This window comes from Aulonocara stuartgranti (genome assembly GCF_965226115.1).
Source record: "Aulonocara stuartgranti genome assembly, chromosome: 12".
Lineage (NCBI taxonomy): Eukaryota > Metazoa > Chordata > Actinopteri > Cichliformes > Cichlidae > Aulonocara > Aulonocara stuartgranti.
This window is the reverse complement of record NC_138948.1, coordinates 21,680,232-21,693,795: the sequence shown is the minus strand read 5'-3', so window position 1 is coordinate 21,693,795 and position 13,564 is coordinate 21,680,232. Positions and strand designations below refer to the sequence as shown.

At 38.1% G+C, this 13,564-nt stretch overlaps 1 protein-coding gene across 3 annotated transcripts in view; it reads left to right on the top strand.

The window, feature by feature from the left end:
• Positions 1 to 13,564, top strand: part of edil3a (EGF-like repeats and discoidin I-like domains 3a) — a 134,643-nt gene that overhangs the window by 67,149 nt on the left and 53,930 nt on the right. For all 3 annotated transcript variants that reach the window (XM_082554639.1, XM_082554638.1, XM_082554637.1), the window contains 2 exons: positions 2,961 to 3,074; positions 12,684 to 12,865. In XM_082554639.1, the coding sequence (XP_082410765.1) occupies positions 2,961 to 3,074; positions 12,684 to 12,865 (296 nt within the window). The remainder of the gene's footprint in view (positions 1 to 2,960; positions 3,075 to 12,683; positions 12,866 to 13,564) is intronic.

The following is a 13,564-nucleotide window of genomic DNA, read 5'->3' as shown; positions in this document are numbered from 1 at the left end:
ATTCAGTGTATTTTACAATATAATCAAATATAAGTAAGCCATGCTGTTTAGATTTGACTACATATGGTTCAGCAATTCTGTGTGTTGTTGTAGTCTGTTCTTCAAGATGAGGATTTGTGCTCCAACTGTGAAAATGTCCGCTTATTGTTGTCCTCTGTAAAGCACACGCTGGCTAAGTATTTATATAAGACTGATGCATTGAACTCTACAGGTTAGGTTACATTGCATTTGAAATATCTGTATTTTGGTTCACAGCACAGTTGATTTATCATCGACTGCATTACACAGAAATGGCTGTACAGCCAGCCAATTGACAAATAGCAGAGCTTCAGTAACATTATCTCTATCTGAAGTGAGATAACTGTTACATTACAGCTGTCTAAAAATAAATTTAAAAAAGGAACACAATGTGAGATTGTGCTGAAGATTATATCTAATTTTAAATGTCCGAAAGAAGACCGACACACAGGCAAACGTCCTGCATACCAGATAAAGGAAAACAGTGTTTGTTACGGTGTGTTTCAAGTTTAATCTGCAAAACTTTATTATGTTTTGGGAAATGCTTTACCGCTCAGTTTCATCAAAATATAATTTTACCCAAATACAGTTGTCTTGCAGTTTGCCTATAAATTACTGAGCAATAACAAAACATTTCTCACATCTTTCTCTCTGTACGTCTGTTATTTCACTCCGTTTATTTATTTGTTCTGCTCGACTGCAGATTAAAGACGTTCCTGCTTCTAGTCACACCACCACATTGACCAATATGCATGAAGACCTGACTATATTCCTCCTGAGCGTCCAACATTCCCCCTGAAAAAAAAGATGTATTTTGAGATAATAAAAGTGACTCGCGCTATTGTGTACGCTACAGATAAAATCTTAAAGCGATGAAGCACCATAACAGACTTACTTTAATCATGTTTCACTTTCTTAAGCTTCCTAAATCTCAAGCCTAGTTACACATTCATGAAGCCAAAATGTACTTATAACTCGCAGACAGCCCAGGGTAGGTGTTAGAGGAGTCTTGTAGCAGCCATAGGCAAGTTTGGAAGTCAAATCATTAGAAATTTGTTAAAAATTGTTCAAAAGTTCACCACTTTTCCTCTCGCTGCTTCAAAATCATCCCTGTAATTTCTTGCTGTTAACTTTACCTGTAACAGAACAGAGTGCAAATGGGGTGTAATGGGTGGGGTTGGAGTTGTGTCACCTTCGATAACCAGTTTGATAAATCAGTCAGAGAAAATCTGTTTCGCAGCGCAATTACAGAGCAAAGGTGATAACGCATTCTGCTCTCCTGTATCTGTGATACTTGAATGAAGAGACAGAGGATAACAAGCACGCTGGAAAAAGCTTCTGACAGTGGGGCAAAATTGTGTGTCATCACCGTCTTCCACTTTAGTGTAGGTATTTTATAGCACCATAGATATACAGGAGTTCAGCTGCAGTTATTCTGACTTAGAAAAATAACATTGTTAAATGTGATAAATTTGATGCTTTCTAAGTGGACGTTTGTCTGTAAAGCAGTGGCCCACACAAGTCTCCCCTCTCGCTGAACTTTTGATATTGTAAGACAACGACAACAATTTTTTTTCCTAAAAGAATTTTTTTTTTTTTGCATATATGGAAATATTAGTTATTCAATTAAATTCAGACGACTCCTCGAGTTATTGAGTAATGCATTAAGGATGGTCTGAATCCACCATTGGAATAAAGAAAATAATGTAAACAAGTTAACAAGTTTCTATTGATTTATTATTTTTCTAGTACATTCAGCATTTATATTTAGTTCAAATTCAGCAATTCAAAGTTATTTTATTGGCATGGCAGTTTTTAAATAAACACATATAATTAATATATAATTCTATGCATACTGTATGTGTATGTGTGGAAGATGTGCCTTGTCCTTCTCCTTTGAAATGTCTATTTGAATTTGGAATTGGTTAAAGGAAGTGTTCCTTACCTCACTAAATTTTTTACACTTCAGGAGGAAAATACATCTCTGTTTCTGTTTCAACCTTACCTATCAAACAGTAATCATATGTCGGGCTTTCTTTATGTTGCCATGCCTTGTTGTGTCTTTCTCGTTTGATTGCCAGTTTGTTTTCACCGAGCTTATACTGGCTTAGGATCTGTCTCTGCTTTCTGTCTCTGATGGTAAGGAGATATTCTTCCAATTCATAGTCTTTGTTTAGCACTAAATAAAACATGTGAGTCTGCATTGGGTTTTAGTTTCTTCTTTCCAGTGTTTCAGATAGCTATCTTCGCGTTGTTTTGATTTGGTTCACTCTGATTGGTGTTTGGAAAGCAGTGTTGTGAGACTGATCAGCGTGTGTTTGAGAGGAGGCAGCGTAGTATCAACACTAGCTGACACATGGGACTCTTTTCTGGGATCATCTCTTGGGTTTGGAGGGCTTTGCATTGGATGGTGTCTTGGGGCCTGGATTTAAGATGATTAAAAAATGTGAGTGCTCTCGTTTGAATGTTAATTGTCAGTGAATATCTGCCTAATTCTGCTTGACAGACATTTGCTGGTGTGTTGCTGTGTGTGTGTGTAAAGCATATATAGAGAATTCTGCATGTAGAGATTTCAAAGAGTGTTTATCTCAGTAGGTATAGCTCTGATGAATAAACCCCATACTTTGCTAACCTAAGTAGGCTTTTTGCAAACTACCCAAATGATGTGGTATGTTCTGAAAAAATACTACAAAGAAAGTAAACTGTCAAGAAGTGGATTATATTCTAGCAAAAATAATCTTCCTCTGAGTTTTTGAGTTATTAGTTCCAAGAAACCTGTGTCTTTGTGTGAGCTTCCATGTGCACACAGAATTGAGAAACACGCAGAGAAAATTCAATATGTGCTCCCTACCAATCCATTTTAATGAAGATGAAGTCTTTGTAATTGCCCACGTCTGCTTCATATAAATGAATGCACTCTCTTTTTTTCTTGCCTCTTCCAGATATTAACGAATGCGAAAGGGACCCGTGTAAGAATGGGGGCATTTGCACAGATCTGGTTGCCAACTATTCCTGTGAATGTCCAGGAGAATACATGGGGAGGAACTGTCAATACAGTAAGTACTCCTGTTTCTTTTTTTGGCAGTGTTTACCTTCTAACTCTTACAACATACCATTGATTCGAACAGCACACCTGATGCTGCAGGTAATTGCACTGCTGGTAGTATTACCGACACAAAGTGATCGATCAGAGAAAAGGGGGGCTGGTAATTCTCATAAAGAGCGTCTGTCTTCTGCTTTAGTGCTTGGTGTACCTCCCTTTGATGATAGATTTTCAATGATATGCAAGTTTATCAGGAAAATCCCCACATGGAAAAAGCAGATTTAGTGAGTCACAGCTGGAAGACCTTGGGCTCTATGAATAAGTACACTTGGGAGAGTTTTGAAGTACAGTTTGAAGTATCATCCTTATCATCAGTTCAGAGTAAGATTTGAACATTTTCACCTAAATGTAAATAGCAGCTTTATGCAAATGTGACATTGATGTTGTTGTGCGTTTTAAAAAATGTAACACTTTCTCTGAATAAGACATCATTAAGACATTATAAGATATTGTAATGCATAACAATTAATTATTATAAGCACTAAAAATAATGTATTTCAATTCCAGTATTCAAATGCTTGCCTTCAAACTAAAATAACTGAACTACATGACACATTATAACTACTATGACTTAACCGTTTATAAAGTCACAAAGAGATCCATCCCTACAAACCAGCATTCTTATAAATACCCAATTCTGGTGTTAATATAAAGTGAGATTCTTATGCAAAGTGACTGGAGGAGGTTATTATTAGCAAAGCTATGACACTATAACACATTCTCAGCTATATTCTTTGCTGCTTAGTGTTAGACACAACGAATCAGATGACTACCAAAACCTTATCAAGTGTTTATTTTCCAAAACACACAGTTCCAACACAGAAAACAGCACCGTCACAGTAAACACAGCTGCCAGTGGTACAAGTGGGAGGTATTATTGAGTATTCTCCCAGGACAAGTTTGAATGTGAAACAGAAAGTGAGGCTGATGTTGTGAGTGAGTATGTGAGCTCAGCCAGCTTTTATTGGGCAAATAAAAGCTAAAGTGAAAATGATCAGTATTATTAGCATCGCCAGAAGAAAAGAAAATGCATTTTAAGGCTTTAGTGATGAAAGACTGCAAATTTTGTGCGTAGCTATCAAATGTTTACTGATGCCATATAAGTGCCTGAGACTTGATGCCTTTTGGTCTTGTGTTGGGGAGAATATGGTGCTGCCTAATGTAAGGTCAAATTGGCTCATGCTGGCTCATGCAGAGTCATTTGGGATGCTGGCTGCACAGAAAAACATGCATTTCATGTTGCTGGTTACAAAAACACAGAAACCTAAACCTGAACATAAAGGGTCTTGGAAATGTTTCATATGTTCTACAAAAGGCCTAACAGAAAATTGTTTCTGGGCTCTTATTGAAAGGAATCAGTTGGGTGTGAGGGTTAGATTTCAGGTGAAGAGGATTAATAACTGTAGGAGCCACCCTGTGAACAGTGTGCTTTCTGAGCACCATTAAATGTAAAGAACCATACAGTTAGACTCATAAGTATTTGGATAATGGCACCATTCTTTTTATTTTGTCTGTGTACATCACCACAGTGCATTTTAATTACACAACCAAGATTTGACTGAAGTGACCACTTAAAGTTTTTTCAGCAAGTATTGCATTGCTTGTTTAGGAAAATATATATATATATAGCCGTTTTTATACATATTCCCCATTTTCACAGGCCCCAAACAAACTGAATTTAAGGATTGTTTTGATACTCTGATGAAAATCCTTCATAATCAATAACTGCCTGAAGTCTAGAAGCCATGTATCCACTGTAGCCACCTTCAGCTGCTGCTTGCTTGTACTGTATGTCTCTCTGTTTGGTCTGTTGAGTTCAAATCAGCTAACGGTCACATCACTGGTTCCACTGGCAGGCCTACATGCCCATGTCATAACATTGCCTCCACTATTTTGACAGGTAATGTGGTATGGTTTTCGAATCACGAGCTGTTTCTCTCCTTGTTCACACTTTTCACTTCCTATTATTCTGGTCTAAGTTAATCTGGGTTTCATCTTTTCAAATTTGTTGGGATCTTTGTTGTTGTTTTTCCCTCAAATGTGCAGATGTCTTCTGGCAAAGTCTAATCTAACCTTCTTGTTGAACAGCGGTTTGCACCTCGTTGTAAACTGTCTATATTTCTGTTCATGACGGCGTTGACCGTCTTGATTGTCGACCCTAGCAGTAGTACACCTACCTTCATGAGAGTGTGACTGTCTTTGTTAACCACACACACACACACACACACACACACACACACACACACACACACACACACACACACTTGTGTGTGTATATATGTATATATATATATATATATTAGGGGTGCAACGATACACAAAATTCACAGTTCGGTTCGGTTCGATACTTTGGTGTCACGGTTCGATATTTTTTCGATACAAAAAAATGTTCATGCCTTTTTAATTTGTCATTTATTAAAATTATAATTTTTATATATTATAGTCTGATTTGTCATAACTTTTCCGTTTTGTGGTAAGCTTTTCTTTGGCTGTCACTTCTTCACCCTGACCTGTCTTATTTGGCTGAGCAGAACTAAAATATATATCCTGCTGCTTTTACACACGCACTCACATAAGCTCAGCGATTCTCTGCGCGATCAACCTCTCACATGTTTAAGCTTGCTGCGGGAGATTTCACTTGTCATGTTTGCATAGTAAGCTAACGATTGATGAGTTGATGTCAGAGGAATTGGTGCGCAAATTATCATCACTCACCAATCAGTACTGTCGCTCTCTATGCACAGTTCGCGCGATTGCAAAGTGAAAGCAAAAAACAAGCGCAAATTCAAACGCGATTTCAATATGTCACATATTGACAGTGGCTCACCGATGCCAATAATATATATATATATATATATATATATATATATATATATATATATATATATATATATAACATTTAACATTTGAAGAAGTAAGAAGTTATCATATCATCATAGTATAGTGGTCACATTCTTTAGGAACATAATTAAACCTAATATTATAAACATATTATAAACATTTTAATTCTCATAAAATGAAAGATGGATTTGTCTTGCCTTGTGTCAGTATTTTGTGTTTACCAGCCCTCTTTTTTTCCCACTGGCTGCATGGAAAGAGTCTTTAAAGGAGTAGGTTTTTGCAAGAAGCCCAAGAGCTCAAAGAGGCTTTATGTGTTTATTATGCTATTGTGAGGATTTCGTCTGCAGTCTAGGAAAATATTAGGATTAATATATCAGTGAACTTGGAGCCCTGAGCAGGCCCCCAACACGGCTACTCACAAATTAATTCATCAGATTTTGTTTGCTTAATGTGCCTTATAATCGGAAAAATACGGTAACTTCTACCTTCCTTTAGCATGTCCAGAAGTCAAACTTCTTGTGTGATGGTTCCCTTCTTCCTCTGCCTTTTGGATGCTACCGCAGGTGCCTTTGACGGTGCAAAACATTTTCAGAATCAGAATCAGAATACTTTATTTACTATTTACTATATACTATTTACTATAATTACTTTGTTGACATTGTTGTGTTTGTTGGGGAGAGAACTTACAAACATACAGTACAGCACTTAAGAGTCACACTGCTAGCGATCGCAGATTTATGTAAATTTGACAAGCTGAATGCATTCTGTACTGGACAGACGCGGCACGGAGGAGACTGATTGACTGATTGATAGTTACGCCTATTCAATTGTTTGCTAATGCAAATATCTAATCAGCCAGTCTCACGGTAGTAATTCAATGCATTTAGGCATGTAGACATGGTGAATATGAAGCACCAGAATGGGGAACAAAAGAAACTTAAGAGACTTTGAATGTGGTTGTTGGTGCCAGATGGGCTTGTCTTAGTACTTCAGAAACTGCTGATCTACTGGGATTTTCCTGCACAATCATCTTTACAGCTTTACAGAGAATGGTCTAGAAAGAGAAGATGTCAAGTGAGCACTTCTCAAGGTGAAATTTTGCTGTTGTGCCAGAGGGTAGATGAGAATAACTAGACTGCTTCAAGCTGATAGGAAGATAACAGTAACTGAAACGGAGTAGTGTACCCGAGTATTGTTTCCATGAGCAACCCCTTTGTGACCAGCAGGATAATGCATCATGTCAAAAAGCTCAAATCATCTCATACTGGTTTCTTGAATATGACAAGGAGTTCAATGTATTCAACATTTTAATTTTAATGTTTCTCATAACGCAAAGTGTAAGTATTTATTTTATTATGGTCATTTTGTATTGACATTTTTTTTTCATATTGATTGCATCAGTGGTTCCCTATATATTAGCTGTTCTGTGAAAATGTAATTGTAGACTACGAGTTTTTCAATATGCTATAGACCATCCAAAGTTCAGAACTGCACAGCACGTATACAATATGTGCAGTATTTGCACCTGGTATTTCAGCTAATATTAATCAAAGGTTTTATTGGCTGACATACTGAGAGGTAGAGCAGGGAAAGCTTATTTTTAAAATAAACAGTGGAAACCTATTTCAAAAATGTATTTAGATAATATAATGTAAGGAAAGTTAATATGTGCATGTGGATTGTTGTACTAACACAAGCTATGCATTTTTCTCTGTTTGTTCTGCGTTATTCAACAAGAGCGTAGCAGTATTCTTTTAAAACACACATTGCTAGCTTGGTCACTTTTAAAGTTGCAGCTACACAAGAACATGTGTACAGGTGCATTTTATTCACCGCCATTTGTCACCTGTGGAACGTCTGTCGTGCGGCTAACATCTGTTAGGTGTATTTATTATTCTTTGACTTATCCCCTCTTTTTGCTCCATGGTCATTAGTATTGGTGCGGTGGCATTAATTTCAGTGGGGCGCTAATTTGTTTAGGCTTTAGGTAGGGCTTGTGGGAGATGGATTCAGCTGTCACATCACGGTACTGGCGGTGTTAGTGATGTGTGCTGTCGCAACGCTGATGTATGCTCAGGGGCCAGGAGGGCAAGGCCCCGGGGCTGGCTGCCTCTGCTGCTCTGACTGACGACTGGCAGGCAGCTCGTTAAGAGTGGCCCATCATTGCCACAAGGTCAGAGGGACCGTGGATTTGCAGCAGTGTCTTGTCACAACATCTATATGGAATATCTTACAAGAGAGCTGCCCAAAAGGCACAACATCTAGACAAATATAATATTGTGTTGATGCAACACTGCACCTCGATCCGCAGGCTCTAATGGGGAAAAATAGATTTCCATTTCATTTTTAGGAGGTAAATTTGGGTGATATGACATTTGGTGCCAGTGTCTGAAAAAGCATGTGTAACTGCAGGGTCCCTAACAAATTGAAAGTCAGGATTCATTAAGAAGACTCTCTTATTAAATTAAACTTGCTGCATTCTTTGCATTTGGTCAGGAGGGATTGTTCTCCCCGCAACGCCCATGTTCTGTTCATATCATTCAAAAAAGTATATTTAAGCATGTTATCAGCACAGCTCTAGGAAAGGCAGTGAAAATAATCTGCAAAGTCTGAAAGAGTGGGTATCATGGCTGGAGACTCTTTTGTTTTTCTTAGAAATAGAGAAACGTATTCTGCATTGCCCGGTTACTGTTGTTCCTGACTTTAAGTTCCTAGGGCGACGTAATCAGTTCTGCAAAAAAAGTTCACTTTTTTCTTCAACCTGGCAACCCCAAAGTCTGTAAAATCCAAGCAAATCTGCAGTTTGCGTTACTAATTCAGCATCTGAGCAAATGTGAAACAAGGTCACATTTTCCATTCTATCATCACTTAATTCCTTTCCAGTTAGACATTTGTTCAGTATTTTGTTGTAATCAAAACAAGGATTCTTGAGATGAAGCCTACAATGTGTTTTGTAAGGTCAGTGTGAACCCTAAACACCAAATTTTTGTCAGTGCATCCTTGAGTCCAGAAAAAGTTTGTGCCAAACTTGAATCTGTCATGATCCTGGGTCTGCTGACCCAGCGTTTTGTGTTTAGTTTATGTAGCCTTCAGGTTTCCTAAGTTTATCATTATCATGCCTAGGTGTTACTAGTTATTTTCCCCTCGTGTTTCCACTATGTTAAGTCTCCCCTGCTTTCATGTATTTTATGTCTGTGGCGTATGTTGTCAGTCCAGGTTGTCATGTTTATATCTCACTGTGTTTCCTGTTTTATTGTGAAGAGGTCTGGTGTTCTGTGTTCATCATGTTCAGTTTTACTCTCCCACTGTGACGTCATTATGTTCATGTGTGCCAGCTGTTTCCCCATGTGTTCCCACTTCCCTCATCATCCTGTGTGTATTTAGTCCGTGTGCTTTCAGTCATTTGTTGTCAGGTCGTCTGCTCATCCACGTCTCATCTCCAGGTACCCATGTCAGTTCACTATGGTTAAGGTTTTTCATGTTTTGTTATTAGTTCACCCAGTTTAGGTTATTGTTTAGTTTTCAACGATGCCCTATTATTTTGTACCCTCATTACTAGTCTCATTAAACGGCTTGTTTTGTTAATCCACACCACGTTTCGGTCTGCGCTTGAGTCCTCCTCTGCAACACATACGGCCTGCCCCAGCCAGACCGTGACAGAATCATTTCCATTCTTGCATTCCTGTGATGTTCAAATCATGGAATACCAAAAAAAGAAGAAAAACAACAGCTAATTCTGACACAGAGGCCTAAAAATGTGGCTATTATTACATATGTTACTTATTTGAAGTATATTAAAATGAACAGTATACTGAATCAGTGATTCAAACAAGTAACAAGAAAAACACTTTCCATGTATTTAGTTTCAACTGCTAGGCTGCATTTAAAAATAAAACCAGTTTATTCTTAGAGAGCCTTTTTCAGAGGACCAAATTAAGTTTGTCCAACAGGTATTGGAAACTCATGAGATTCTCAGAGTTTTACCAGTGGTGTATCCACCTACACCATCCTCTCATCAGTCTGGAAGCGGTGAGTCACATAGTAGAACTAGTGAAGCGAGAGTGATTTACCATACTCAAATATATAAACATATCTCTGTCAGTACGTGTACACAAAAAGAAATACTTGTGCTTCCTTCCAGCCTCCAGTAGATCCCCCTGGACTGTCCTCAGACATTACTCACTGTCTCCATGGCTCCCTGTTGATTAGCACCCCACTGTTTTTAGCAGCTGGATAAGTCATGCTAGGGTTATTTTCATCATTCCACTCTTTTCTGACTCTTGGCTTTCTTGTGTGGTGTAAGCCTTCTCACACGTCTCAGTGTTGCCAGTTTGGTTGTCTGTTGGAATGCATGTGTGTCGTTTGGATCTGTGTTTCAGTACTGACTTTGAAATGCCTTTTTTTTTTTTTTTTTTTTTTTAGATATTTTGTTTAAATGATGAAGGCAGCTTCATAGTATTTAGGTGACCATTGCTCCAGGCATCCCCTGAAGGCTGGTTCGCACAGCCACTTGCACTTCAACCAGCATAAGCAAGCTGTGTCTCGAGCTGAAGTCTGTACTTGATGTGTCCTCATTCTTTTGAGACTCTTCCAAGTTCCCTCAGTTTTTTTTCTGTGCTGTAGTTTTTAGAGCTCTTGCACTATATCTGCAATCACAAGCATGCTACTTGAATAATCAAATTGTTTGATTGATTTTTAATGACAAACCAGTGGTCCTAGAAAAAGTTTAAAAATGATGGTGTCATTAACGATTAAGGTATTATTTTTTTCGCATTCCTTTCAGAGACATACCAAAGTAAATGTGAAAGATAAACAAAGGTTGTGGGGAATTCAGCCTCCATAATGCTAGCATTGATAGAGAATGACATGCATCACACTGCAAACACTGTTGCAATCACAGCAGACCAGTAATAACTGAAAAAATCATGCAGAGACAAATCTTCTATAACTATAACTGAGAAGATAGAAGACAATGCCATTAAATAATAATTAATTGCTAAAATGTCATCAACTAGCTGACTTTTGCATAAGTAGCAAATAATCCTGCTCATCTTTATTACTATTAGTGCTATGAGTGGGTTCTCTAGTTTTCTTTCACATTGCATATCACGTGAAACCAATTTCTCGCCATTTTTTATGCAGGTAAACTGCATGTTACAGTTTAAAGTTTGCATGATGAGGAGTTTGGGAAGCTGGCTGTGTCACTGCAACATCACCCCTGTTTAACATACTTTATTGAGTGTGAGAGATTATAAACAGGTGGAGTAACAGCTGAATCACTTTTGGTGTCAATGGGCCACAGCTTATTTTAAGGTGCAACCACAGTTGCGTACAGTGTTTTCTTGCCCACATCACTTCCTTGATTCTGATGCTTTTCCACAGATTCGCAATTCGTACTTTCAAACAATATAGGATCTATAAAACATTTTTACATTATCAGAGCTGTCAAAAACAAAATCTGTTGTGTTTCGACAGAAACAATATTTTTATGTGCAATGTACTGTGGTATGTTGTATAATTTATGTACACCTTCTCCAGCCCATTCCATCTACATCTATATTCTGTGCCAAGTTTTTTTTTGTTTCATCTCTCAGTATTTTTCTTTTTTTAATGGAAACACAAAGAAGTACTTGTTGTGCAGAGCAATAAATTCTTTATTGGATCAGCATTGCCAGAATCCCTTTTGCCACAGGTATATTTATTAAAATGCATTGGATATGCCTGGACACACTAATTAGGCTTAACTGCAAAAAACAGCAGCTTTAAAAAGGGCTTTTTGACTGAGGATAATGGTGTCAGACTTCCCCATTTTTATGCAGCCTCTAAGATATTTAAAGCTATTGCAAAGCTTGTTGACTTTGGGAATGATGCTGTTCAACTGTGGCTGCAGCTCCTTGGGAGAGAGCCCGGGGGCTCTGTTCCTGATGGAAGAGATGAAGGAACAACCTGTTAGTCCATCAAATGTGTGTAGTAGCACTGAGACGGAGACAAGAGTCCCAATCTGCAGCTGTGACTTAAAAGAACTTGGGAGACATGAGAAAAGCGCGTTGTTGACAATCAAAATTGTAGGGACAGTAGAATAGAAAATAGCTATGGTGAACATAACAGTGAGTTAACAAATAATGCAACAATAGTCAAGAGAAAGTCAGAGTTTGAATGACCTTGGCTAATATAATACAAATGAAATTTTGGAGCATCTGGGAACTGAGAAGTGGTTCCACTTGAGAACTGGTGCCAAATTGCTCAGTCTATTGGAACTCCAAGCTGATCAGTTCCCTTTTATTATTGCTGGCTTAGTTTTCTGACAGTTGTCCATTGCAGAAGGCTGACACTGAATTCATGGCACTGGAGCTTTTTTCCCACCTAAGTCACATGCAAGCCTTTTTTGGCTACTCTTGGTCTACACTGTGTTCAGACATAGAGATAATAAAAGCAACCAGTGATGCTGTGTAGGCCTATATTGTTATTTTCCAATAAGCTCAGTAATCAATTGTGAATCAATGGGGAATCGGACCACTGAGGGGAATCCATAATGATGACTCCAATTCAACATTTAAAGATAAAAAGAGTGAAACAAAACAAAATTTTTAAAGTCAGTGGTTTTGTGTTTTTTTTTTAACATTATACGCGTTCCTGAAACTCACTTTCCCACATTTCTGAGTGTTAGAATGATAGGAGGACTCATCTATCGCTTCCTCTCTCTGTCTCTCTGTTCTCTCAGAATGCTCTGGCCCACTGGGCATGGAGGGCGGTATAATCTCCAACCAACAGATAACGGCCTCTTCTACCCACCGTGCTCTCTTTGGCCTACAGAAGTGGTACCCGTACTTTGCAAGGCTCAACAAGAAGGGGCTGGTCAATGCCTGGACTGCAGCCGAAAATGACAGATGGCCATGGATCCAGGTAAAGCACAGTCACAAGACAGGCGCCACATAAAGTTGGGCCACAGCCAAGTGCAAATGAATTCAGCTCTCAGTTACAGACAGATTCCTGTTTTTGATCTTTAAATGGTTTAGTGTTATATTATTTAGAGGATCCCTGGTGTTTCACGTCACCTGTTTGTAGCTGATGGTAAGTATAAAGTGTTTGCGGTTTGGAGTTAATTACAGATCCTGTAAAACTGATGGCTAGCTTGCTCTTAATAAAGACTCACCATAGGTTTAAGCTGTAGGGTAGAACAGATACTGCTGCAGTTTGGCTTAACATGAGAAACAACATCAAGTGGCAAACCGTTTACTTTTTAAAATCTTTATTCAGCGGCACCATCTCTTGTTTTGTTTGAATTGTGATTTACTCACAATAGTAGCTGTGCTGCCACTGTATCTGTTGTCAGAAATTGACTTTTGCAAAGTCCCCTACCGACAAAACTTTGTTGCATTGTTTTGTAATTATTCAGAGGTATTGTTGGTTTCTGTTTGTTAAGCGTTTTATGTTTTACTGAGCTATCGAGAGAAGTTTGATGTTTAAATTTATACTCAACTGTGTTGTAAACAGTAATTTTCTTGTTATCCGTGGAAAAAAAAAGGATTAATTGAATTCTGCTCAACAATTCCCTTCGTATTTTTGTCCTTTTGTACCCTAGAGTGTTTGTATAACCACCTA